General features: G+C 39.2%; 1 protein-coding gene across 6 annotated transcripts in view; it reads right to left on the reverse strand.

The window, feature by feature from the left end:
* LOC144042751 (receptor-type tyrosine-protein phosphatase mu) overlaps positions 1–27,328 on the reverse strand; it is a 245,438-nt gene that overhangs the window by 43,105 nt on the left and 175,005 nt on the right. For 2 of the 6 annotated variants that reach the window (XM_077555675.1, XM_077555673.1), the window contains exons 16-20: positions 25,546–25,575; positions 13,328–13,578; positions 8,493–8,573; positions 8,354–8,380; positions 1,515–1,705 (exon numbers count right to left, since the gene is read on the reverse strand). In XM_077555675.1, coding sequence (XP_077411801.1) covers positions 1,515–1,705; positions 8,354–8,380; positions 8,493–8,573; positions 13,328–13,578; positions 25,546–25,575 — 580 coding nt within the window. Of the gene's footprint in view, positions 1–1,514; positions 1,706–4,047; positions 4,056–8,353; positions 8,381–8,492; positions 8,574–13,327; positions 13,579–25,545; positions 25,576–27,328 lie in introns of those variants that run through there. The other 4 variants (XM_077555674.1, XM_077555680.1, XM_077555677.1 and 1 more) reach the window with 4 other exon arrangements.

A 27,328-nucleotide genomic window follows, 5' to 3' on the forward strand; every position in this document is an offset into this window, starting at 1 on the left:
TACAAACCTGTTGAAAACACTGGGAAAAAGAGCTTGTTGCAACATGGCTGATTTCTTATACTCTGCTCTCACCTGCTGGCCGTTTTTTATAATAACTACCTTTGTTCTATGAAAACTCTTATGGTCATAAGCGGCATTAAACCTTTTGTATGCTCTAGCATTAAAAAAAAAACAACATAAAAAAACAAATATGTTTTTAGGAATGAAGGAAAAAAGTATTTAAAAACATATTTCAAAGTATAAGTTTCTATCGGTTTCCGTGTTGCAGCGATACGCATTAGAATATAGCTAAGTTTAATCATTATTCACAAACCTGTTTAAAACACTGAGGAAAAGAGCTTGTTGCAACATGGCTCTAGTTGCTCTCTTATACACCGCTGCCACCTGCTGGCCGTTTTCTGTTTGGTAATAACTACCATTGCTTTAAGCAACCTCTTCAGGTCAGAGGCTGCCTCAAAGCCTTCTGTATGCTCTAGCATAAAAAAAAACACAATATATATATATATATATATATATATATATATGTGTGTGTGTGTGGGAACATGACAATATTTAAAATGGAACATTTTTATCTGTTTTTTGGAGCAAATGAGTTAATAATAATTAAAGAATTGTCTTGAATTCTTTAGTAGGACTTCTTCGAGTTAGTTTTTATTTTTAGAAGGTAATTTTGATTTCTTTTTTAGGATTGTATTACTTTTTTCCAATTTCTTTCTTTAGAATGAGGTTTGATTTTTGGGAAGGGGAAGAATGTTATTTCAATAGTTTTTCAAAGTGTTTTTTTTCTTTCAAATAAAATTGCCTTCTTTTCCTCCATTTCTGCCTTTTTCACAAGTGACTTTGTTCGTGGTTCTGATTAGCCCGTTATTGTTCCGTCAGCTTTTCAGCGAATGACTTTTATGGTAGAATGAAATAAGGCAAACTCACAACATAGCAGAGTTAAGGTCACTTTACCCCGTTGTGTAATTTTATAGAGTGAGCTTCATTTCGTAATAACTCCCATCATTCGTTAGAATGTCATGATTCTAAGAATCTGAGTGGGCTTCCACAAACTTTTTGTACACTGAGCATGTATAAAAAAAAAATAAAAAAAAAGTATCTGGGTTCAGTGAAGGTCAGAACGCCACCTGCTACTGAGTCATTAATTTATCCACAACACTTTAAGGATTGCGATTGGATCATTGTTCTTTGTGGCGCCTTTTCCACCAATGAATTTCTTCATGACTTTGATTGGCTAATTTAATCCATATAGTTTATTTGAAAAAAATAAATAAAGGAGAGCTCAGTATTGTTCATTCGGTAATTTTACAGATTTGACATGTCATCATCATTGCTCTCCTTTTTAAATTTTTTTTAAATTTATTTTTAAATATTTCTTATTGCTCCCTTATTGTTTGGGTGCCTTTTCCACATATGACTTTCTTCACAATTCTGATTGGTTCATTGTTGCTTTTTAAAAATCCCCGTGTACATGTGGACATGCGGGCTGGCTTTCGGGACCCCCGCCCGCCTACCTCGTACTCCTCCTTGAAGCCGTAGCCCTCGGCGCACTTCATCTGCGTGATGTGCTGCAGCAGGTCGGCCACGCGGATGGCCGGGTGCAGCTGGCCGCTCTGGTACGGCACGTCCACCGCCTCGCGCTTCCTCAGCGAGTGCGACTGCACCAGGCTGCTGGTGTCGCTGCCCATGTTTTGGCTCTCGTCTGCTTCGCAAAGCAACAGGGGGACAAGGCCCGGAAGTCAGCGCCAGTGCAGTAAAAAAAAACAAAAACAAAATGGGCGACTGGGTGACATAATGCTTGAAAGCGGTAAATGCTATGTTGTGACAATTTGGGTTGCCGCAGATGGTCGCTTATCTCATTTACTGCTCAACATTATGTCACCAGCGTCCAGATTGACAAACAACTCTCCAAAACTAGTAATCTGCTTGTAATGGATGGTCACAACAACACAACGCCATTGAGTAAGAGGATGAGTCATGTGGTGGGAAGGTTCAGGTCCATCTGTCTCAGAACAGTGTGTTAACCTAAAGCAATCGATTCTGTCCCGATTTTGAGCCTTATGTCGCTCCAATTTTGCCATCCTCATTGTTTTGCCTCACTTTTATGCAAGTCCCGTCCCAGTGTTCAGTGTATTTTTTTTTTTTCTCTTAAGTCCAATCAGCAAGCCAATTGTTTGGGCCATGTGCATGTCAATCACACAGTTGTCATAGCGATTCATACGATGAACCAATTAAAAAGTCAACTTCAAATATTTCTTGATAATAATATATGTGACCTCACTAGTCTAAACATGACAATCTGATTAATATTACATTTGTGGAATTTGAGTTACGCATCAAAATTCAGCCGTTTTTATACGTCTCATGGGGCGGCCATTTTGCCACTTGCTAACTGAAGATGACGTCAAAGTTGCTCAGGGCTCAGGCAACGACCAATCAGAGCTCACCTGTTTTCTGAAGCTGAGCTGTGATTGGTTGTTACCTGAGACCTGAGCACCTGTGATGTCATTTTCACTTGACAGCAAGTGGCAAAATGGGCGCCTTCTGATATTGATAAAAACTGCTAGATTTAGACTAGTGGTGCTGCATAGAACATTTTATTGCCAAGATTTTTGAATTGATTTTCGTATTATAAATAGTTGGTAAGAATTAATTGATCCCTTAAAGGGGAAGTCAACCCAATTTATTTTTTTTTTACTGACAATAATATGTTCTATGCAGCCCCACTAGTCTAAATATGGTTTTCTGGTTACAATTACAGTAGTGGAATATGAATTAAGCAGCCAAGTCCAGCCGTTTTTATCAATATCAGAAGGAGGCCATTTTGCCACTTGCTGTCGAGTGAAAATGACATTACAGGTGCTCAGGTCTCAGGTAGCAACCAATCACAGCTCAGTTTCAGAAAACAGGTGAGCTGTGATTGGTCGTTGACTGAGCCCTGAAAAACTGTGATGTCATCGTCAGTCAACAGCAAGTGGCAAAATGGCCGCTCCCTTAAATGGATAAAAATGGCAGATTTTGCTGCATAACTCATATGTCACAGATCAGAATGTCATGTTTAGACTAGTGAAGTCACATATAACATATCATTGTCAAGAAATGTTTCAGTTTGACTTCCCCTTTAAGGGTGTGTTCACACTCGGGTTCCATTAAGACTCAAGACCATATTTTAGCAAGGGAACTGCGGTATGCGTTGACTTGATCTCAAGAGTAAACAAAGCAAGTTTCAGCAATAAAATAGCCAAATTGTGAATATTTAACAGTAAAATTCCCCATACGTGTTGGACCTAGCAAAAAGAAAATACTGCACTTAGCACCATGTGAAAATTGTAAAAAAAAACAACCTCACCCTTTTAGCTTAGAATGTTGACAAAATAGCAATACAAATTATTCCAATAAAATTGACGCGCCTAACATTCGTACGATTTTCTACTAAATTGTTGTGAGATAATTAGCCCCTCCCCCCGACACTGCTGATGTGACAATCAACCACACAGGCTCATTTTGTACTGTACAAAAGTTAAGAAAGTTAAAATGTTTCCTTCAATTAATAAATACGGCAACTAGTGCAGTTTTGTGTTCCTTTTTAAACCACAAAGAACCAGTCGGTGGCAGACGTGAGGCACAGATGTAGTTGGTGGGGAGGTGGGGGAGAGCGTGCACCCAGAAACATGGAGGAAGGGGATGTGGCGGAGTGGTCGTGAGGCGGAGGGGTTTTAGTGAAAAAGCATCACACAAACACAACGCCGAGTCCACCCTAGCTGACCTGATCTTTCGATAAAAAAAAAAAAAAAATAATAATAAAAAAGCCCGGGAGGGAGGCGGAGATGGAGATGAGGATGACGCTGCCGTAAGGCGCTCGGATCATGCTATGCTAATGTTGCTAATGGCGGCATGGGATGGAGCGGGTTTTGGGTGGGGAGGGGGGGGGGGGGGTGAAATGCTAACACTGGTCATGCAAGTGATGTCACAAAATGTTGGAAGCGGTCGCTCGCTGTCCGACGAACCGACCCCGGCCCACCCAGGGGCCCACATGGGAGAACTTACCATTAATGGGCACTTTTTAGATAGCAGATACATAAGAGGTGACGGATGTGGAAAAGAGAGAGAGGAGGAAGGAGAGAGAGAGAAAGAAAGAGGGGATAAGCAACAATACAGCATGAGAACCTGGTACAGTGTTTGAGTGCTACGCTATACGCGGACCAGCGTCGGCCCAGTCAGGGTGAAAGGGGATGGGGGGGGTTGATGTATGGTGGGGAAATTTGCATGACAAAAGTAAAAAGAATCAAAGAAGGAAGTCATGGATTTGAAGGAGGGAGACAAAAACGGCAATAATTTAGATTGTTAGCATTGTGAAATGGCGTCGCCAATTTAGTAGAAATTCATACAAAAATGGATAACATTTTGGGAGTTGATAAAAATACACACAACTAATAAAAACGCTTACCCCTACCCACTGCAATTTTTTATTTTATTTTTTGCAGAAAAATACATTTATCATTTTTTATTAGTTAGCTTTTCGGTTATATTTGGGGAGATAATGGCTGAATTTTGGATTGTTAGGATTGTGAATGGTGACGTCATGACAATTTAGTAGAAATTCATACAAACATTCTTGGCAAATTTGAAGTATAACTGATAAATAAGAAAAAATATTCCCACAATGGAAGCCAACCCAGAAATTTCTTTAAAAAAAAAAAAATGTTCTATGACGCCCCACTAGTGTAAACACGGTATTCTGAAACTGTTAATCAAAAAAATCCACACGTTTTTTTATCCATCTCAGGGGGCGGCCATTTTGCCAGTTGTTGACGATTGAAGATGACATCACAGTTTCTCAGGGCTCAGGGTACGACCAATTACAGCTCACCTGTTTTCTGAAGCTGAGCCATTATTGGCGAGTATTATGTCACACAATTTGGTAGGCTTTTGGATAAAGTGGGATTTATGTAGTAAGTTTCTTTGGTAGTAGAATATGTACAATATATTTCAGCATGGCATATCGGCCATATTTGAACTGTTAGTTACTGAGAATGTTGGTGCATGAAAAATTTAGTATAGTATTCATTCAAATATGAATTCAAATGCATTTTTGGCATTAACGATTAAAATCCCCTTTCAAAATATCAAATCTTTTTTTCTTTGTTTTTTGGTGTCACTTTTTTTTTTTAACCTTAGTTTATCAGCCATTTTTGGTATTGTGAGAATCTAGTATGAATTCATACAAAAAATGAAAAATTGAATGACAACAATTAACACATTTCAAATTATAACAATATTTGTTTTAACATTTTAGTTTAGCATTTAAAATTTAGAAGGAATTAATGGAAAAATTAATAAATGAATGTAAATAAATAATTGTATTTTTTTTTGGGGGGGGGGGTGCTTAGCATTTCGGCCATATTGGTTTTGGTTTCACAAATGACGGTCTTAGATTGGATGTCACGTGACAACATAATGTTACTTTTTACGTACTTTTTACATTACGAATTATGTCACAAAATTTAGTACAATTTGCACAAAAATGATGGCGATTGTCGGAGTAGAAATGGAAAATACTTTTTAGCTTAGGATATATTTGTGGAGTCAATGGTGGGATGTGAATTTATGCATGGCGGAATCCCAATAAGTTAGTAGCAATTTTTTGGGGTTAAACGAAAATGAATACCCCCTTTCAAATTATAGCAACAGAATATGTTAGCTTAGCATGTCAACCACATTTGTGGACTGCTGTCAATTGTGTTCATTAAAATGGTTAACTTATTTTTGTACTTGTATGACAGCTAAAATTATTTTTCTAAAATGTCAGTAGAGTTAATAAAATATTATCAATGGCAAGAGTTTGATGCCAGAAAGACATCATTTGACGACCTTAGTTTCCTTTATTATTCCGACGACTGTCAGTGGTTCAACCGCCCCCGTCCCGCTTCATTAAAAACTAACGGCGGCATATGGCGGTGATGAAAGACACCCCTTTAAGTTACGCGTGCTGCTAAACTCCGCTTCTCGTTCTTCTGGAGAACTCAAAGCGTGGCGCGACGCCCCCAATTTGTCGTCGTGTGATGCGTTACGGGGGCCGCGTCTTTTTATCATTCCATTTCATCGGGAAGTGCGGAGCATAACACAAACAAGTAGGCCGCCGACGGCGCGGGGACGACAACATTAAAAAGAATAATAGAAGAGGCTGGTTGAGTTGCGGGGAACGAGGGGAGGGAGCTAAATGAAGAAGAGGGAGGGGAAGACATGGATGTTTTTGTTGAAGGGGAAGGTGGTAAGACTTGTTTCCGCCTCCCGAGCTGCATTTATTTTCATCTAAAAATGCTCAAATGTAGCCCCCACCCACCTCCAACCCCGCCTCACACACCCGATCCACACGTCTGTCCATGCATATGACGGGTCAAACACGTATGTGACATCACACGCGGATGGGATGGAGCAAAGCCAGCGGCCCCCACCACCACCGGAGAGACCCTCGTTTGAGCGGGAATGTAGGCATGGGGATGAAGAGGGGAAGGGGGAGGGGCGAGCAGGCAGGCAAGGATCAAAATCAAAGAAATGAAAAAAAAAAAAAAAAAAAAGCCAAACCAAGCTGAAAGGATGGAGGGAGGGGCTTGGGCGAGGAGGAGAATCTGTGCTCGTCAGTCCTCAAACGTGTAAATGAGTCATTGCAGGTGTGACAACAAACGAGACTCGCTGCCAACAGGCTAACTGTTTATGTCAAGAAGTTGCGCAACATCTCGCCCTTATTCTGCAAGTGTAGTGATCACTTCTGTCACGCATGTATCTACATCAGTAGTTCTTACCCTATTAATTCACATGTAAACCGAAGGTATGGTGTTCCACAGGGTTCAATTCCGGGGCCTCTGGGGTTTTCATTGCATCTGCTGCCCCTCGGTTCTATCTTAACTCTTTGACTGCCAGACGTTTTCAGAAAAGGGATGCCGTGGGTGCCAGCCGATTTAAGCATTTTTGACTGATCTTTCAAGGTCCACAGAAAATTATGTGTTTGGACTATGGAAACACACATACTACCAAATGAAAGATTGGACTCTCATCTTTCATCAGAATTATTTTTTTTGTTTCTACCTTATTCTGTTTTTCAGTAATCAACAATAGAAAATGGTTATTTTCACCTCTGTTTTGAAAAAAAAAAAAAAAACGTCTTTTAACGTCTTTGGCACTCCTCCATAGGATTTTACTAAACGTTATTTAACGTTTTTGGCAGTCAAAGAGTTAAGAAAACAGCGATGGTTGTTTTAAAGTGCTAGAGTTGAGTTGAGTAATGGGAGTCAGCGTCCTAATAGCCCATCTGCTGCCGTCCCCAGACTACGGCCAACAGTCATCATACGTCTGCGTGGGGCTGAGAGTTTTTGAAAATGAGATGATCGCTACAAGTCCTCATTTACTTCCATTGACGGCTATAGACGTCAAAGATACATTCGAATTGGGCTGGTAGTGAATGAGTCTATATATGACTTTGGGTCATTGATGTGTAAGTTTGTCTAATGTCTATTTTAGGAATTATCATGAAAAGAAATAACCAATTTGGGACTTTAATTTTGAAATACATTTAAAGACGAGGAGTTTGTATCAACCACAAGATACTCAAGTAGTACCCATGGAAACAGGTTCGTACTGTCACACAAATATGTTAAAAAGTTCCCCTTTTAGCAACTGGTATAAATTGGTCATATTTGGACATCATGTGATATGACCTGAAAAAAATTTGAAATATTAATTTTGTCCAACAACGTTATAATTTTACTAGTGTGGCTAGATCGCTCGTTTTGTTTAGATGGCTAATTGTTAGTCTCATAATTTATAAAATATTATGTGGTGCAACCAACCATTGTAGAAAGCTTTCCACGATAGATGTATGTCCTAAATTATAGATGTCCAGAATTGTAGATAACATTATATAATAATAAAGAATACATATTTTATGTGTTATTATGATGAATTAACTGTGTTGGATAAGGTCAAATTTGTGAATAACCCCGTAACGTTAAACTGGTCCGTGACAACAAAAAGATTGGGGACCACTGTGCTGTGTGTGTCATCAATTAATGAACTTTGACCCGGGTGAGTCAACTACAAAAAATATTTAGTTGCTGAACCCCTACTCTGCACTTAATCAGACTTTTTTTATTGCACACCAATGTCACACTCTCACTGTGCGCTTTGTTTCCAAAATGATTGTTTCATGGTCAAAAAAGAAGCTTGGCCAAAGTGAACGATATTCTTGAAGAACAATGGCGAGATGTTGTCTGGCTTCCTTGATGTGACACCTGATAAATGTAACGGGTCCTCAATAAGACGTCATCTATATAGCATGAGAGAAAGAAATTCTCACCTAAGATGGCCGTCGGCACAAAGGGGTCTGAGGGCACAAGGTGGAAGAGGAAACAGAGTTGCAGTGAATTTAAATGCATACGAAATAGAGAGAGTTTAGCTTAGCATCTTTAGCGAGAAATCCAGTGGGGGAAGATTACCTGGATAGAAGGCGCTGGTCGGGATGGAGGTGCTGAGTGTGTTGGCTTTGGGCAGAGTGAAAGAGGAAGGCGATGAGCCGACTGCAAAAAGACGGCAGAATTTAGGAGGAAATTGGACAAAAGAAAACAGTAATAACATTTCAAGTGCAAAAGTTGAGTTGCATCCATGCTTTGGACAGCATTATTCTGTTCACTGTCATAGAAACAGGAGCTCAGAACATTCAGAGACTATTTTATTTTATCAAAAATCTTGAAAAAAAACTTTTGTGTAACAGAGCTGTTGCATTGTTCCGCTCTTCCTGTGGATCTTATTCGGGCTATTTGAGGGGCACAAGGTTAGCTAATTAACGAAACCTAGTGAAACAAAATAAAATGAAAACAGGTATTCACGAAATAAACAATAAAAAATAAAATTGTGTTTATTTTTTAAAATTTGTTAAATTCCACCCCCACATTATTATTAGTATATATATATATATATATATATATATATATATATATATATATATATATATATATATATATATAGTCCATACTTGGGTTTTTTATTTTTTTCAAATTGTTGACTTATCTAATGTGTTGGAAAGGATTGCGCTATTTAATGAGCAAACGTGTCATTTTTGGGGTCTTCTGAAAAGTGACGATTTTTGGAGGTACCAGGATTCTGCTAGATGCCGGCAATTTATAAAAAAGAAGAAAAAAAACTCAACAATTAAAGCTAACTATAATTTAAACATTTTTTGTTTTGTTTTCATCTTTGTCGAATTAATTTCGCGCATGAACTTTCAGTTTAATTTTAAAGGCATTTATTTCAGTATTACCGTTCAGCCGGAACTCCGCAAATACTCCACACATATGTATAAATATAAAACTAAAACTAATACTAAAACCAATAAAGATAAATTACGAAATAATTTTCGAAAAAATAACAAAACTGTCTCTAAATACTACTTAAAAATGACTTCACTAATTTCGAAAACAAATGTCAAAACTAAATAAAAATTCCAAACTATTATAACCTTGTGTCTTACTCCGTGTCACTTTTTCTGAATGTTTTTTCTACATTTTGTGTATAGCATGCTTGATCATATACTGCCTCTTTTTCAGACTTTTTTTTTTAAATAACAGACATCACTGTGCTGTTTTGCCAATGTATGGCTTTTTCCGGCTTCTGCATCGTCCTGGGCACGCTTTTTCAGTCTCAGTGTCACACACTACCGCTAACGCTTTAGCACTGCGTGATCTCCTTTTTCAAGCTCCTGTGTATCAAATCCTGCTTCTTATTCAGTTTTTTTGTTTAGCTCAACACTGCCAGACTTGCTCATTCTATGTGCCTCTTTTTCAGGCTCATCTTGTGCTACACGGTCACATTTCTAATTGTAGCATGTGCTCTCACTTTGCAATACTTTGTGCCACTTTTTCAGGCTTTTGTTTAGCAAAACCTTTTCATCACTCTGTGTGTGTCATGTAGCGCACGCACACACGCACATACACATACAAAAAAATAAAAAATAAAAAAGAGAGAGCAATGATGATGACATGTCAAATCGGTAAAATTACTGAATGAACAATACTGAGCTCTCCAGAAAAAAATAAAAAACAATAATATATAAATAAAATGTAGCGCGCATCTGCCACCTTTTGTCACACTGCCATGTTGTGCAGGCGTGTTACTTGAAAACGTCCAAGAAACTCGTTAGCCTCCGCTGTCAAGGTTTATTTACTCATTTGAAGACGTGAGCTCAGAGGCCACAGTAACCATCAAATGAACATAAGGATTCAAAAAGGGGCAATATGGCGGAGATTAAGCACAAAATAAAGTGGTTGGCGGATAAGACTGAATTCTCGAGTCAACACGCTCAATGTCGAGACGCGCTAACGCCGTTATTACGAGTCAAATGTCTAATCTATCACGTCTTAATCCCAAACGGCACTGTCACTTAAGGTCACCGGCAGCTACGCCGGTCATAAATCAGCCTTTTAAATCTTAAAAGCTAGCAGACAACAGATCTGGAGTCCACGTCGACAGACAGTTAATCAAGGTCAGCGCATCATTGGGGTTCCTGCCCGGCAGGGGTGTGTGTGTCAGGCTGTTTGTGTGCGCACGTATGTTTAATCTGACGCTCAGGAGGCGGGATTACGGCGAGTCGAGGCCCCGGGTGCAGATTTAGCCTCGCTGCCTATCAAGGGAGGATTAAATGGACACTGCGAGGGGCCGAAATGAAGAGGTCATCACACCACAGCGCGTTTTGTTGTGTGTTGGGATGGGAGTCGGCCCAACCTTGGTGGAAATGTGTGCTGTAAGTGCCATTAACATTGAAGAAGAGCATTTTCAACCCAAAAAGACACACTGTTGTCTAAGGGTGCAAGGTACGCTTTCCTCCAAAAGTATTGGAACAGACATGATTAAGTGAACTTAAAGTGCACTCCGTGTATGGCGTAACCATTACTTGCATTAACTGCGGCAAGCCTGTGACCCACTGATTTAGCCAGACTTTTCCAGGCCTTTACTGCAGCCTCTTTCAGTTCTTGTGAGTTTCTGGGGCCCTTAAGTCTTCAGGAGGAGAAAATGCATGTTCTATCGGGTTATGGTCCGGTGATTGACTTGACCAGTCTATGACACTCCCCCCCCCCTCCCTTAACTCTTTGACTGCCAAAAACGTTAAATAACGTTTAGTAAAATCCTAGGGAGGAGTGCCAAAGACGTTAAAAGACGTTTGTTTCAAAACAGGTGAATCTAACCATTTTCTATTGTTGATTACTGAAAAACGGAATAAGGTAGAAACAAACTTTTTTTTTCTGATGAAAGATGAGAGTCCAATCTTTCATTTGGTAGTATGTGTGTTTCCATAGTCCAAACACATAATTTTCTGTGGACCTTGAAAGATCAGTCAAAATGCTTAAATCGGCTGGCACCCACGGCATCCCTTTTCTGAAAACGAATGGCAGTCAAAGAGTTAAAAAGTGTGTTTTGGCACGTTGTATTTGTTGCATGATTAAGCTTCTCACGATTAGTTTTGGATGCATTTTTCTGTAAATTACCCGACAAAATAGTTTCTGCTGATACCATCATGAGTTATGCATTACAGGCCAAAAGTTTGGACACACATTCTCATTCAATACTATGCGTTATTTTCATGACTATCTTCATTGTAGATTCTCACCGAAGGCATCAAAACTATGACGACAACTATGACAACTATCAAACACATTTTGGAGTTATGTACTTAAAAAAAAAAAGGTGAAAATAATAAAATGAATACATAAATAAATAGCCATCCTTTTCTCTGATGACTTTTTTCTGGGCATTCTCTTCTTTCCAACAGTTTTAAGGAGTTGAAAGAATTCCAAGAGTATGCAAAAAAGTAACCAGAGCAAAGGATGGCTATTTTGAAAAATCTTTTTTTTCAGTTATATCATCTTTTTTTTTTTGTTCAGTACATAACTCCACATCAGTTCATACATAGTTTAGATGCCCTCAGTGAGAATGTACAAAGTAACTAGCCATGAGAATAAAGTAAATGCATTGAATAAGAAAGTGCGCCCAAACTTTTGGCATGTACTGTATATCATCAATAAAGACAAGTGAGTCTGTTCCAGAAGCAGCCATGCAAACCCAAGCCCTGATATTAGCTGCTGATGAAAAAAAAATCCCTAAACGTGTCGAAAACGGAAAAAGGAAAAGCAGAAAATTACCAAATAATGTTCACAAAATTGCCCAAAAAGTAAGTTGTTGTTTTTTTAAAGGCGGATTTGTTTTTTTTAAACAAATAACCATAAAATGTCCCAACACAAAAAAAGAAAGGCAGAAAAAATTACCATGAAATGTCTTTGGAATTGCCAAAAAAGTCAGAAATTGTGTTTGAAAAAAGTCTGAAAAGAAAACTATGAAATGTCAAAAGCAAAACAAAAGAAGACATCACGAAAAATATCATATTATGTACACAAAATTGCCCAAAAAGTGATCATTTATTTAAAAAAGGCAGAAAAGAAAACTTTAAAAACTATAAAAGTCCAAAAACAAAAGAAGAAATCCCAAACAGCACCATAAAATGTCCACAAAATTGCCAAAACAACAACGACAACAAACAAAAGAAGAAAGGTCTTTGGAATTGCCCAAAAAGTCAGATTTTTTTTTAAAGCCAGATAAGAAAACTATGAAATGTCCAATTACAAAAAAAAACATTCAGAAAAATACCATAATATGTACACATAATTGTCCAAAAAGTCACTTTTTTTTTTTTTAAAGGCAGAAAAGAAAACTTTAAAAACTATAAAATGCCCCAAAAAATAAGAAGAAATCCCCAAAATTACCATTAAATGTCCGCAAAATTGCCCAAAATGTCAGAAAATTTATAGCAAAAAGGCAGAAACAAATGCAAAAAAATATCCATAAGATGTCAAAAAAAATCTAAAATCCCCAAATGCAAGGAGAAAGGTAGAAGAAAAAAATCAATCTCAAAGTATTGGATGCTGCATATTTTCTGTTATGTCGCAGCTTTAATTCGATCTTGAGCTCTCAGTACAGTAGACGAACATGAACACACCGTTTCGTTCATCATAATGTTCAAAGCTTTTGCGGCTCCAGACTCCAGATTTCTTGTTATTTATTTGGCCTAAAATGTCTCTTTTGACAGTAAAGGTCGCTGACCCCTGGCCCAGACCTACTCTTGCCTCGCTCTAACTCTGTGCGTCTTTTCCCCCCTTTTGTGCAGCACACGGCTGTCAGATCGATTCTTTGCTCTAGTAGCGTCACACAAAAGCCTCGAAAAGAAGCGCGGGGGTTGACAAATGAACAATAACAGGATCGACTTTTTTTTTTCCATCCGTCTTACCTCGACCGTTGAGGGTGAGCGCGCACTCGCTGCGCGCGTTGAGGGTGAGCGCGCACTCGCTGCGCGCGTTGACGGTGGTGAGCGCGCACTCGCTGCGCGCGTTGAGCGTGTGGCTGTGCGTGTCCATGAAGGAGAGTGCCTCGTCGCAGTTGGTGCCCTGCTCCGTGTAGCTCTTGTCCATGGAGTTGACCATCACCGTCATCTCCTGACGGGTGCTGTTCAGCGTCTCTTTGCGCTTCTTGGCCAGTTTCCTTCAGAGGAAGAGGGCAGAAAAAAAAAAAAAAAAAAGAGTTCAATTCGATAATAAGCTTTCACAACTGTGCTAGCATTTCAAATTTGGGATGAATCAGGCAAAATCTCAAGTTTACAGTATTGTTGGAGGATTGCTGGAAATGGCCCAAATGACCTTAAAATGGCCACTTTCAACCAAAATGGCAGTAAATGACTGCTCAGAAAGTCATTTTTCATGAGATGGCGGGTCACATAATGAGCTCTGGTTTGTGGTCACATTAACTTTTATTAGGTGGCGGATGACTTTTCCAGCTTTAGAATCAAACAAAAATGTGTGAAAAGGTGGAAGGGGGCGGGACTTCCTGACCCAAATCCATCAGAGGCCCTCGTGATTGAACGTACACCATCTTGGACATCGCGGCACGTTTTGTGTTGACCCACTTTGAGCCCACAAAAGCAATTTGCTCGCTATTACAACTGCCAAGCACTCATTTCACAAAATGAGCAAGTCAATATTTTGTCAACATTTAAAAAAATTTTTGAGTTCTTTTTCTTTTTAAGGTTTTGTAAACCTGGGTAGGCGCGGTATTCATCTACCTTATTATTCATATTATTACAGTCACTATTGTTTGCATATTGTTATACGGTGCCATAAAAAAAAAAGTTCATCAAGTTCATCTATTAACTCTTTGACTGCCAGACGTTTTCAGAAAAGGGATGCCGTGGGTGCCAGCCGATTTAAGCATTTTGACTGATCTTTCAAGGTCCACAGAAAATTATGTATTTGGACTATGGAAACACACATACTACCAAATGAAAGATTGGACTCTCATCTTTCATCAGAAAAAAAAGTTTGTTTCTACCTTATTCCGTTCTTCAGTAATCAACAATAGAAAATGGTTAGTTTCACCTCTGTTTTGAAACAAACGTCTTTTAACGTCTTTGGCACTCCTCCATAGGATTTTACTAAACGTTATTAAACGTTTTTGGCAGTCAAAGAGTTAATTGTTGTAATATATGTTCAACATTAAAAGAAAAAGTAATAAAAAAAAATGATGCTAATATTTTCTCTTTTACTGCAAATGAATATTTGGTTTCCTTGACTACTAATAATTGGTATTGAAACCATAACGGTCTATCCCTATTTGAAATGTAAAAAAAAAAAAAATAGGTGAAGTGAGACGCAAATCATGTGAAAAATATGGCATAGGAAAACCGAGGTTCCACTACAATTATATTATAGTCATTATATTAAGTAAAGCTGCAAGCAGCAATGAAAGGTGATCAAAATTTAAAAGTATGACGACGGTAAATTTGCAAAAATGCACCAAAATTGTACATTCAAATACTCATAACTCCCCAATATTCATAGCCCGAGGTCAAACATGACGGGATAGGGCTCTGGTAAAACTCTGCAGGGGTCACTATAAAGCCATTTTTCGTATTCATATACAACTTCAAAATATCGAACTTTTTGTGCGTGCAAAGTTTGGTAAGTTTTTGTTCATGTTTCAGGCCCTCAAAAATGCAACTCATTATAGAGAATAACATAATAATAATATCAGAATTTCTCCAGAAACACTATCGGGATCTTGCTGCAGGTCCTAATTATAATTTTGTTCATTTTAATTGTGTGTAAAAAAAAAATGTTATGTATTCATATTTTAGTGTCTATGATCAGAACACCCCCCAAAAAGCAAACATCAAAGCAAAATGTGGCTTCATAAACTGTGCCTGCACTACATTTTGTATGTGTCGTCCTGCCGTTGACGCGTGGATAAAAGCTAAAAAAAAAAAAGATTAAAAGTTGGAACAAAACCCACAGAGAGCCAGCAGAGTGGAGGGATTCCTTCTTTAATCAATGTGATTTCTTTTGTTGTACTTCTTCTTTTTAATTAGAAATGCTGATTGTTTTCCTCTTTGATTTCAAGGCCTCATGATCTCGTCTTTTAACTTTTTTTTTTTTTTTTTTTAACTAATCACGCCACTCGCGCGTGTGAAACCTTAAAACCCGGAAATATATATTCAAACTTAAAAATATGGAATTTCTTTCCCCTTTTTTGATGGAATAAAGGGCCATTTCCCAATGGAGAGTCTCTCTGAAGCAGAGCCTGACCTCAACGACGGAGGAAGAAGAGAATAGAAGAGCGTCCCCGGCGCGGCGATTAATAAAACATGGAGTCAATGCGCCGTTATTCCACGAAAAGGAGCCGGAATGCCGTCGGAATGATGGCTTCGCCTTGATGACCCCTCCGCTGCGCTCTCCCGCTGCTTTGTTGCCGCAAAATACGCTCTGTTTGTTCAATTTCCTGGCATATGGCGGCGTAGGGGAGACCCCCCGCCGCCCGCTTGCTCCGAGGGCCTCGGCGTGACGCTAATGGCGCAGCCGTTTTCCTCGGTGAGCAGAAATTGACAAATATGTGACATTTACACAACACCGGACGCGTTTTTTTAATCTGCAATTAAGAGAGCAAACAAAAAGACGAGGTTGTGTGTAAGTGCAACATAGGTGGGGGCGGCGAAGGGGAGGACCGGTTTCAAATGTAGCCCACCATGACAAAATCAAGTGAACCGTAATTTCTAGCCTCCCCACCAAAAAACAATAATAAAAAAAATGTTTTACTAAAGGCGTAGATACACCAATCTGACGTCGGGAGTTGGACAGCGTTGGGCCGACGGCATGCGCCATCTGATCAGTATCTAAATTACTTAAATATATATCATTTTTTTATTTTTCCTGGAGAGCTCAGTATTGTTCATTCGGTAATTTTACCGATTTGACATGTCATCATCATTGCTCTCTTTTTTTTTAATATATTTTTTTAAATGTTGTATGTGGGTGAGTGTGTGTTTATTCATTAGTTCACCTAAAACCTATTAAAAAATCCCATACCGTTCACCTAAACCGAACACTTCCAGCCAGAGTGGTGAGGCCGTCAGGAGACCCGAGGAAGGACCAAAGAAAAGAAAGGAAAGTGAAATCCAGCACCGACCAGACACCACCCAGTATCTAAATTACTGTTGTGAAGTCGGATCGAGTTGGAATAAGTTGTGGAGTGGGGTGGGGGGGGGGGGGGGGGGCGTTTTCAGCAAATTCTACATGAATCGGTGACGGGGGCATTTGATCACTGTGATTGGCTGTTAGCTAGCGAATCAGCGCACGGGGCAAGAAGAGCAAGTGACGACACGGATAAACAGTACTCAACTCAACTTTATGTTTTTTCAGGACAGCACACGTGAATATTAAAGTCCCCCATGAAGAGGATATGATCATATTTCAGCATGATTTGGGCAAGAAGATTTGCAAAGTCGTTTAAAAAGTCCTTATTGTATTTTGGAGGTCGTTAAATGACACAGCACAGCACAGTGACAGTTTGGCCGATTTCAAAGAAGGTGGCTTCAAAGTTGTGATCGATGTGGTAAATAGACATCGTTTACATTTAAATTATTATTATTATTTTTTTTTAAGTAGTCGCCGTTCGTCCACCTCGGCCCGACGTCCCCGCATTGACGTCCCCGGGCGTTCGTAATTCAATCATCGCGGTGGACTCACCAGCGACATTCCAGGTCTCTGTCAGGCAGAAGAAATCCAAGTTGTTGGAAAGGAAAAACTCCCTCAAAATAAACATTTTGTTTGTCAATTTCCGGTGAACTGCTATTATAGCGTCTCTATAATGGCGCAACACTGCAACTTCAGTTCAAATGTGTTGCTGCTGAGCTCAACCAACACAACTGGGGCGCTGTGTTGAGCGATATCAGAGGCTCATGCTGGAGGTGGCGAGCAAATTAGGCGGAGGTGGCCGCCTCTGAATTCTGTACACAGGAAAAACCCTGGCAACGGTGACCACCTCACATATTAAGCTAAAAAGAGAAAAGACTTTCACATTCAATTGTTGTGCCTTGGCGGAGGTGCGCGCACCACTGAGTGACATTCTAGTTTAGTTCCAGCATCTGCTACTAGCGGAAGAGGCGCGGGGGCGCCGCGGCGCAGATGAAGGGAAGCTGCTTGCTCGGCAGCGCGGCTGATGAAGATGAACGACGGCGCTAATGCTGCGCTAATTTATATGAGGCAGGAATTTAATGATGGATGACTGGATTAACGACTCTTACGCGCCACCAGAGATAAGTCGGAGAAAAGTGCGCCGTAAAATGTTTGCGCGGCTTGATAAATGGGACCATTCGTCATGTCGCCATACCGACAACAAGAGCGGTCATACGAGCGCAAACGTCCGCCGAGGCTTGTGAAATCCATGTGAGTGAATGGCAACTTTCTCCATGTAACATTAGATTCATTTTATTTTTTTTAATACTCGTGTTTACAATAAAAACTCCATACCACTTCAAAGGCTGTGTACGTGCCTTTGTAGGTGTCGCTGTTTTGGCTAGCAACAAACAGAATGGCGAGAAATAGTTAAATAGGTTAAAACAAAAATCTACGCTTGGTCAGACAATGGAGGTGTCACACTTTTGCTACAGTTCAATCACTCCCTGAGCGATAGAAATAAACGATACCTACAGATAATCTATAGAGTAAAAAAAGAAAGAAGATGATAACCGCCACCTTGCACGGGCTGTGTTATCATTGCTGTCATTTTATCATCTCTTACCGTCTATTCATAACTGCCACCTTGCACAATAGAAATAAACAATGACTAGAAATTTTCCACAGATTCAAAAAAAGTCCACTGGATCCTTGGTCACACATGCTCGCAAAATGTGGGGCCTATAAGTAACATAATCACTTCTTTCAACAGTGATTCAAGACCAACTTGCACAATGGAAATAAACAGAACAAATAAGAAATAAGCCAGTCAAAAAAAGTCACAAAGTGACATTCGCACTAAATGTCTGTGTCTTATAATTCAAGCAATTGCTCCTCCTACTAGTTAACGTATCCCTGATAACCACCATGATGCACAATAGAAATAAGTGACAACTCGAAAAACCCCGTCAAAAAACTCTACGACACACTTGGTAGTAAACAGATGTCATACAGATGCTGTAATATGATGCAAGTTGCGAATGATAACCACCATTTTGCACAATGGAAATAAACTAGACATAATCCATATACAGGGATGCCTTGAGATATGAGTAACATGCGTATTGCCACTCTTAGCTGAAGGTTGCTGTCCAACTAACCATCAAAGAGAACAAGTTTTTTATATAAAGCAAGCAAATAGCCTATGCTAGTTAAATGCTAACATACGGATGGAAAATTCATATGCACATGGGCTAGCAATTAGCATCTGTGTGGCAGTTTTTGTTGACTTTAATATTATAAAGTGGTATTTCCTCATTAAAAACCCATTACAAAAATTTGGGGTTACTGTTTTGAGGAGGCTGGGACAGATTAATGGTGCTTCCATTCAAATCAGTGGTGAAAAATGATATGAGTAATGAGCATGGTCCAATTCAACCAATTCAACTTGTATCTTGAGGTACCACTGCAGTCAACAACAACCAACAAAACAGATGGCACATGGCTGAGCGAGTTGACTAAATGCATTCATCAAGCAGAGTATCTACACAGGGATGGAGAATACATTAGAGACGTATGAAAAAATAATAAGAACAACCAGCGGAAAGTAAAAAAAATCCAAACATCCATGCTGAGTCGGAGGGTTTTGAAGCTCCGCCTTGAAAGCGTCATTTCCTGCCGTCACCGTTTCCCCGTTCGGTTGTGGGCTGAACTCCTGCAGCTCCGAGCTGCAGACGTTGGCGCTAATGAGGCGCGACTGATGTCGTCGCCCGCGGCGTTTTTTTTGCTATGCCTCCGCAAACACCTCTTGCACTTGTCTATTGTTGCCAATGCTACTTACTCTGTATGATTGTTTTTTTGTTTGTTAGTTTTTTTTTTTTTTTTTACCTCCGTCAAGGAAGTTGTGTTTTCATTAGCTTGGGTTTGCTTGTGTGATTCCTGGGTGGATTTTGTGATTTTTTTACTTTCCTGATAAGGTAAAAGGTGTGTTTTCCCCTTTTATAAGGGACACAAAATGGTGCCTTTCCTGAAGCGTAGGGTACATGATGCTCAATAAAGATACTTAAAAAAAACGGATATGGAAGGAACCAAATATGGTTCCCATCTTCATACTTCTGGTTTCTTACATATCAGGTACGAAATAAGGTAACTCATTTGCTCCCAAAAACGTATAACTAGGTTCTACTTTAAATATTACCATGCTCCCAAAGACATATTTATATGTTTTTTAAATGTTTTTTTTTTAATGCTAGAGCATACAGAAGGCTCTGATGCAGCCTCTGAACTGAAGAGAATGCTTGAAGCAATGGTAGGCATTACAAAAAACGGCCTGAAGGTGGCAGCAGAGTATAAGAGATCAACCAGGGCCATGTTGCAAAAAGCTCTTTCCCCCACTGTTTTAAACAGATTTGTGAATAATGATTAAACTTAGCTATATTCTAATGCTAATTGCTGAAAAACGGAAACAGATACAAATATTTTTTTCCTAATGAAAGACGAGACTGTAATCTTTCTTTTGGTAGGTTCCATGTTTTTATAGCAATAGAACACAATATTCTGTGGGCCTTGCAAAATTAGTCAAAATCCAGTAAAACAGCCGGGAGCGAAGGGGGTTGCTTCAGTGAAAATGGCTGGGAGTGAATGAGTTAAATAAGATGCCCCAAAAATTGAACCACATTTTCAGTTAATAAAGACAGCAACAGTTTGATATCCCATTGTTCATACCAAGAAGTAAAAGCCGGCTCCCCACCTCGTCCTGCCCGCTCATCGTCATGCAGCGCCGCTACACCGCTGGATCTGCCAGGCTGCTTGTACCAATTAGCGTGAGTCTTGCTGCACGCTCGCCACGCGCCACCATTAATGAAGGCGTTTGTTCGCCCGCCTCGAGCGTGCTCGGCTTTCACACACGCCGCATTTAGCGCACCTTCCGTCTCCCGACGCTGTATCAGCCGTTGCTTATGACATGGTTATTTACGAGTGCGATAAAAAGTAAGCAAGGGCATAAGCTTGAACTAGCTGCTTGTGTTAGCATCTTGTTATTGCTCCAATTCTCAACTCCAATTCAGAAATGTTGCTACCATTTTTGGTTTCCTATATTTCTTTTCTTATATATTTTTTGCAAAATATTTTACACAACACATATGACAAAATAAAAACAACTAAGAATTCAAGTTATGTACATATACATAGAGGTATTAGCCGCCTTTGCTCAGACGCTAATTTGTTGGTGCACTTGGTTAGCAATTACAGCCTTAAGTCATTTTGAATATGATGGAGGAAGCATAAGAAATAATAGTCATACATTCGTTGTTGACAGTTATGTCACTTGGTGAACTAGCCGCTAGTTTTAGCATCTTGTTATAGCTCCAATTTTCAAATCTACTCCAATTCAGAAATTTTGCTACCATTTTTGGTTTCCTATATTTCAACATTTTTATGGTAATATGGTAACATGTGAACCAAAGTATGTGTTTGCTTAAGTCAACAGGTGGGCACTGCCTTGAGCTAGTTGCTATTAGCATCACAGTAGGGGCTTAGATGAGCAAATTTTCCTAATATTTTTAGTTATATTTTTATATATTTTTATTTTTATAGGACCTGTCTACCTACGGTAGTTGAGTGTGAATAAAAGTATGCATTTGTTCTCTCCACAAAAAGTCACTTGTTTGAATGAGCGGTTAGCATTAGCCACACATAAGGGCCTAACGTCGCTAGCTTAAGTCAGCACATTGTTGCTCTTCTATGTTTTATTATATTTATTAACATGATATTTATAACAATTAGAAGCAGGTGAAAGTATGCAGCTATTAAATCTTCTTAAGTGGAACTAGCTGCTAGTGTGTTAGCATCACATTTCAGTCTCCTTCGCTACTTTTGCTGAAATGTTTGGGTTATTTTGAGAAGTTAGTAAGTAGTAGTAAGCAGTAGTACTGTAAGTAGTTACAGTAAATTCTGGACTATAAGCCGCTACTTTTTTCACTTGCATTCAACCCTGGGGCTATTACAAAGGTGCGACTTATCCATCAGATCACAAGGAGGCGCACTATAAAGAAAGCGCAAGAGCGTCAGGCAGAGCAAACCAAAACAAATGAGCCCAAATACAGTAGGAGAGAGAGAACAAGAGCGAGACATTTTGCGGTAACATTAAAATATCTGTGGCTTACATTCGGGTGCGGCTTATATGTGTAACAAACTCGAGTATTCCCCAAATTTTGCTAGCACGGCTTATAGTCAGGTGCGCCTTATAGTCCCGAAATTACTGTAATAGCCAAATAGATTTTGCGGTGGTCCACAGCCTTATCTCACTAGAATAGCTGTATTAAGTTGACAATGTTTTAAGTTGTGTTTACTTGAGGATCAAAATTAAGCATTAATGTGATATATTCACAAATGAGAAAGTGAAGGAAAATCGTTTTGCTTCTAAAAATGAATTATCTTTATTCAAGAGGCATTATTCAGAGTTGTTTTTATTTTAGTTAAAAATTGTTTATTGCATATCTACAAAATCTCTGTATAACACAATTTTTTAAAATTATTTTAATTAGGATTAGGATTATTATCGTAGTAGTAAAGTGTGTCGTACTAATGGAGGACACGGGTGTAGCAACCCACACCCAATAGCGTTGCAGGCCATGTCAAATTATTATTTTTTTTACATGCTGCTAAAAAAAATGGCCCCCGGTCGAAGTTTGGACACTTGTGATCTAAAGGAATCCATACAGTCAGATGATGTTTAGGATGCTCTCCTTGGAAAGCGGTTAGCGTAGCTGCTGTTGGCTCACAGGACCTCAGCAGCCCTTGAACGTCTTGCCGCCATGCCATCATGCCAATACTCTCGTGGGCCCGGGGCGGGGGTAGGGGTTGTGGGGCGGCCGGCCAGTTAATTAAAGGCCACGCTTTTGACGCCGCATTTGACGGCTCATGTGAGCGCATGCTTAACGAGCATGCCAAGCGACTTCAGTTGGTCCTGAAGTGCATATTTTGGCGACGGGCCTTTGATGCGTGCGCAAAAGTATTCACAGTCTTCATCAATCATACAGGTGACCGCTTGCATGTAGAGAAGATGCTCCACGGGAGCCCCTATAGCTAGTTTTTTTATGAAGTAGACATTAAAACATGGATAAGAACAGCTGTCATAAGGCAAAAAGTTTGTATCGAACACATGTGGCTGTCCAAGAATCACCTCATAAGCCCATTCATATGACAAGTTACGTGGTTGCTAGCATGGAGCTAAGACACTCACTCCCAGGGGCCTATATCTAGTTTTTATTAACTAGGGGTTAAAAAATGAATAAGAACAGCTGTCACTCGGCGTAAAGTTAAACAGACTGTGTGATGATAACCGCATAACTCCACCGTCTCAAATATAAAGTAACGGCCGACATACAGGGATGTTAAGGGCCTACACATCTGTTTTTCATTAATTAAAGAAATGTGAGTAGGAACTAACACCAGGCAAAATTTGCCAGTTGACACCACAGTCTGACAATCACATAAATCCACCAAATGATGCCATTTTCTTGGTAAGGTAAGAAAGAATGAATCGTCCACATGTAGCCTCGAAAGTGTGTAGCTGAGCAACCTATGGTTATTAATAAAACAATGTTTTCACTGTCCGCCAGAACTGTCCTCAAAGACATTGACATCTATTTTAGACTAGACGGACCTTAAACAGTTTGCATTTCATCCAATAAATAGAAGGCGACTTATAGGCTAGAACAGTGGTGTCCAAACTCGGTCCTCGAGGGCCGGTAGTCCTGCAGGTTTTTGAGGTTTCCCTGCTCCAACGCACCTGTTCCAATCAACAAGGTCGTTATCATGCTTATGCAGAGCTTGCTGATGAGCTTCAGCTGTGTTGGAGGAGAGAAATATCCAAAACCTGCGGGACTACCGGCCCCCGAGGACCGAGTTTGGACACCACTGGGCTAGAAGAACCAAAACAAGGGCAGGGACAATTCTCTCAGACCCTCCGCATCCTGGTCACCACCTCTTACAGCTCCTTCCCTGAGGAAGGTGCTATCGCAATATGCCATTAGTTCCCTAAACAGTTGACACAAATTCCACAGTGCCACCTCGCAAATGCTTCCTCAAAGTGCTCAAGGTAGGACTTTTATAATGACCACACGACTGGTCACGCTATCTTTGCTTGATAACTCCCCATCGTTTGCACAGCTGTCATTGGTTGGTCTCATGTTGTCATAGTTTCTTGTAACTACAATACTAGTTGTAGCTCATACTACCGGAGACATATTGTGTTTTTTACAAATTGTGTTTTTACATATGAACCGAAATTCAATTGCAATTTCAGTTATTGCACTCCACAATTACAAAATCAGCATAATCATACAAAAAGATTATTAATGCAAATTTTTGAGTTGTTTAAATGTATACATTTGCACCTTTTTTTATATTTTAAAAATACTAATTTAATACATTTTGATTCATCCAAAAGGAACATAATTATAATGTTTTCAAAGAATTTTATTTGTCTTTATTATTTTGTTAAAACATTGACCTACTGCACAGTGAACAAGCTGCACTCCAACTTTAAGTTTTTGCCAACATAAATAAATATATATTATTGGTCCAAAAGGAACTTGCATAGTGTTTCTATTTTTTTTCCTTAATATTTTTAAATGCTTAAACATTTTCTTGTTTTGTACCAAAAAATTAAAAATCGTTTGAATAATCTTGATTTCAATTCTTGCCGTGCAGATTATTTTTTTCCATAATTGAGCAGCCTTAATACATGGCCAATAAAGATGATTCTGAGTCAGGCTTATCATAACGATGCAAGTCCGCCGTATGACGTTTATTTTGACTGCTAGCACGGAGTGAAAAGGATCCCAGAAACCGTATTCATCTTTAAAATTGTGCTGCTGAAAAACCAATACCAGAACGGCCATTGAAAACATGTATGTTTGCGTTAAACTTACTTTTTTTTTTTTTTAATAAAATATCTACTAAAGTTTACTACACATGTGATGTAAAAGTGTAGCTGAACAATCAATACAAAATGTTAAAGTGTAATGTTTCCTGTGTAAACTTTCCTTTCCTTTCTTTGGTCCTTCCTCGGGTCTCCTGACGGCCTCACGACTCTGGCTGGAAGTGTTCGGTTTAGGTGAACGGTATGGGATTTTTTAATAGGTTTTAGGCGAACTAATGAATACAAACACGCACGCACGCACATACACATTCTCACCCACATACAAAAAAAAAAGAGAGAGCAAAGATGATGACATGTCAAATCGGTAAAGTTACCGAATGAACAATACTGAGCTCTCCGGGGGAAAAAAAAAAGTGTAATGTTTTGAACAAGAATCTCCATTGGCCGTCCTTGAAACAAATCTAAAAACTTAATGGTGCCCCAGAGGAGGTTCTATTGTAAAGTTCAAGTCCACAATATGCCGTGTAATGTAAAAACTAGCATTCATGCAAGAGAAGGGCCAATAGCCAATTATTACGTAGGTATTAAAACCTTTTAGCCAATAAATACGCAGCATTTCAACAGATTCCCACCATCAAAGCAGCGGACGTGATGGCCATGCTGAGCGTTGCGCACGGCAGTATTATCTGCAGGTGCATTGTGGGATGTCCTTTGAAGCGAGGCAGCTTCCGTGCCGTCCCTGCGATCAACGCAGATTAGCCGCAAAAGCGCTCCGCTGCACAATGTAAGCCTCTTCGCCATTCATGACTATATTTGTCTGTGATATTTAAATTGGGAAGTGGAATAATAGTCACGGGTGCACGTGCAGTCAGCCAAAAGCATGCCGGAGTGGCGAAAAAGAAAATCAGGTGAGCCAAACAAAAAGGATGAGATACAAGATGTGGGAGGATGACGTTGGGGGGGAAGAGAACAACATGCTAAGTATGTGAGATGCGCTAAAGCGGCTAATCTTGCAATTCAAGGCGGCGTGTACATGAACGTGAAATAAGATGGCGGTGCGCGTTGGCATGCGTGCGCTTCGGAGAGAAAGCAACATGGACGCCGAGTTGGGTTACTTACAGGTAGTAAGTGTAGGAGTGATAGGTTCTTCTGCCGAGTGGGGTGGTGGTGGTGGAGGTGGTGGTGACGGTGACGGTGGTGGTGTTGGTGGTGGTAGGTTTTAAGCAGTGGAGGACGAGGAGAGAAAGGGGAGAGGACGGGGATGGAATGGAAAGAAAAAGTAAAAATATATTAATGTTTTTGGAAAACCAAAAAAAAAAACAAAAGCAGACATGGTGGCAACTCGTGGATGCACGACTTTGTGAGGTGAGCGCGATGAGAAGCGCGCAAGTCGTATCTACCTTTGCTTGTCATACCAAGTGCTTAAAAAAATATGCTGTTAAACCCCATCAATAACACGCACCTGTATATAATACGACCCACGAAAATAACCCTTAAAAAACGTTTTTTTTTTCTCTCTGTACTTGTGTATAGGGATGTAACCATATCCAAACATCACAATACGATACTATCACGATATGAAGGTCACAATACGATAATTATATTGTGGGGAGGTTGGTGATCACAATATTATAAAACAATGAGCTCATACTAAAAAAAACACACAATATTGTGCTTTTTTACATAACAGAAATGCATATAAACAACCGACAATTTCTAATAAATTTTCACTGAAGCATTCGCTCCTCACTGCTGCATCTAAGATCCTAGAAAAACAACTTTTTAAAATTTGTCCGGTGAATGATTTATTTATATATATTTTTTTATTTTGGTCTTTTTTTTTTTCTTTTTAAAATATTTTTCTTTCACATTTTCATTGACAATTATCTTTTAACTCATTCACTTCCAGCCATTTTCACTCAAGCAACCCCCTTCGCTCCAGGCTGTTCTACTGGATTTTGACTAATTTTGCAAGGTCCACAGTGTTCTGTGTGTTGTGTTCTATTGCTATAAAAACATGGAAGCTACCAAAAGAAAGATTAGAGTCCGTTCTTTCACCAGGAAAAAGTATATTTAAGTCTTAGAAAAACTTTCCGCTATTTTGGACTGTAGGATACCTTTATCTCCAAACTTGTGTTTGCTAGGTGACCTAACAACAACAGACTTACCACATAAACAATTTCAATCTACACTTGTAGCCCTTACTATCGCTAAAAAAACAATTCTTGTTAACTGGAAAAATAAACAAACTCTGAATATCGACCAATGGTCTAACCTCCTCATAAATCACATTTTAATGGAAAAAATATCTGCCTCAAATAAAAACCAAATATCAAAATTTATAGAAACATGGTCTACGTATATAGAATTTTTTAACCTAATTCTGGTTACTTAATTCTGTCTGTTAGAGAGAGCCACTACATCGTGATAACTTACATTGATGTTTCTGCATTTGGCAATTTATTATTATATTATATTATTAGTATGGGATTTTTTTTAATGGGCTTTAGGTGAACTGACGAATACACGCTCGCACGCACGCACGCTCACACACACACACGCACATACACATACTCACCCACATACAAAAAAAATGTATATATATATATATATATGTGTGTATATGTATATATATTTAAAAAAAAAAAAAACATTTATTAATTTTTTTTTAATTGATTTGTTTGTTTGTTTTTTAAAAAAAAAAGGAGAGCAATGATGATGTCAAATCGAATGAACAATACTGAGCTCTCCTGGAAAAAAAAATAAAAAATTAAAAAAAATTAAAAAAAGGAAAAAGTATATTTCTATCTGTTTTCGTTTTGCAGCAATTAGCATTAGAATACAGCTAATCAATCAATCTTTTTTTGTATCAGGGTGCGCCGCCCCCGTTCGCCACGTCGCC

Source organism: Vanacampus margaritifer, chromosome 2, assembly GCF_051991255.1.
Source record: "Vanacampus margaritifer isolate UIUO_Vmar chromosome 2, RoL_Vmar_1.0, whole genome shotgun sequence".
NCBI classification, from domain to species: Eukaryota; Metazoa; Chordata; class Actinopteri; order Syngnathiformes; family Syngnathidae; genus Vanacampus; species Vanacampus margaritifer.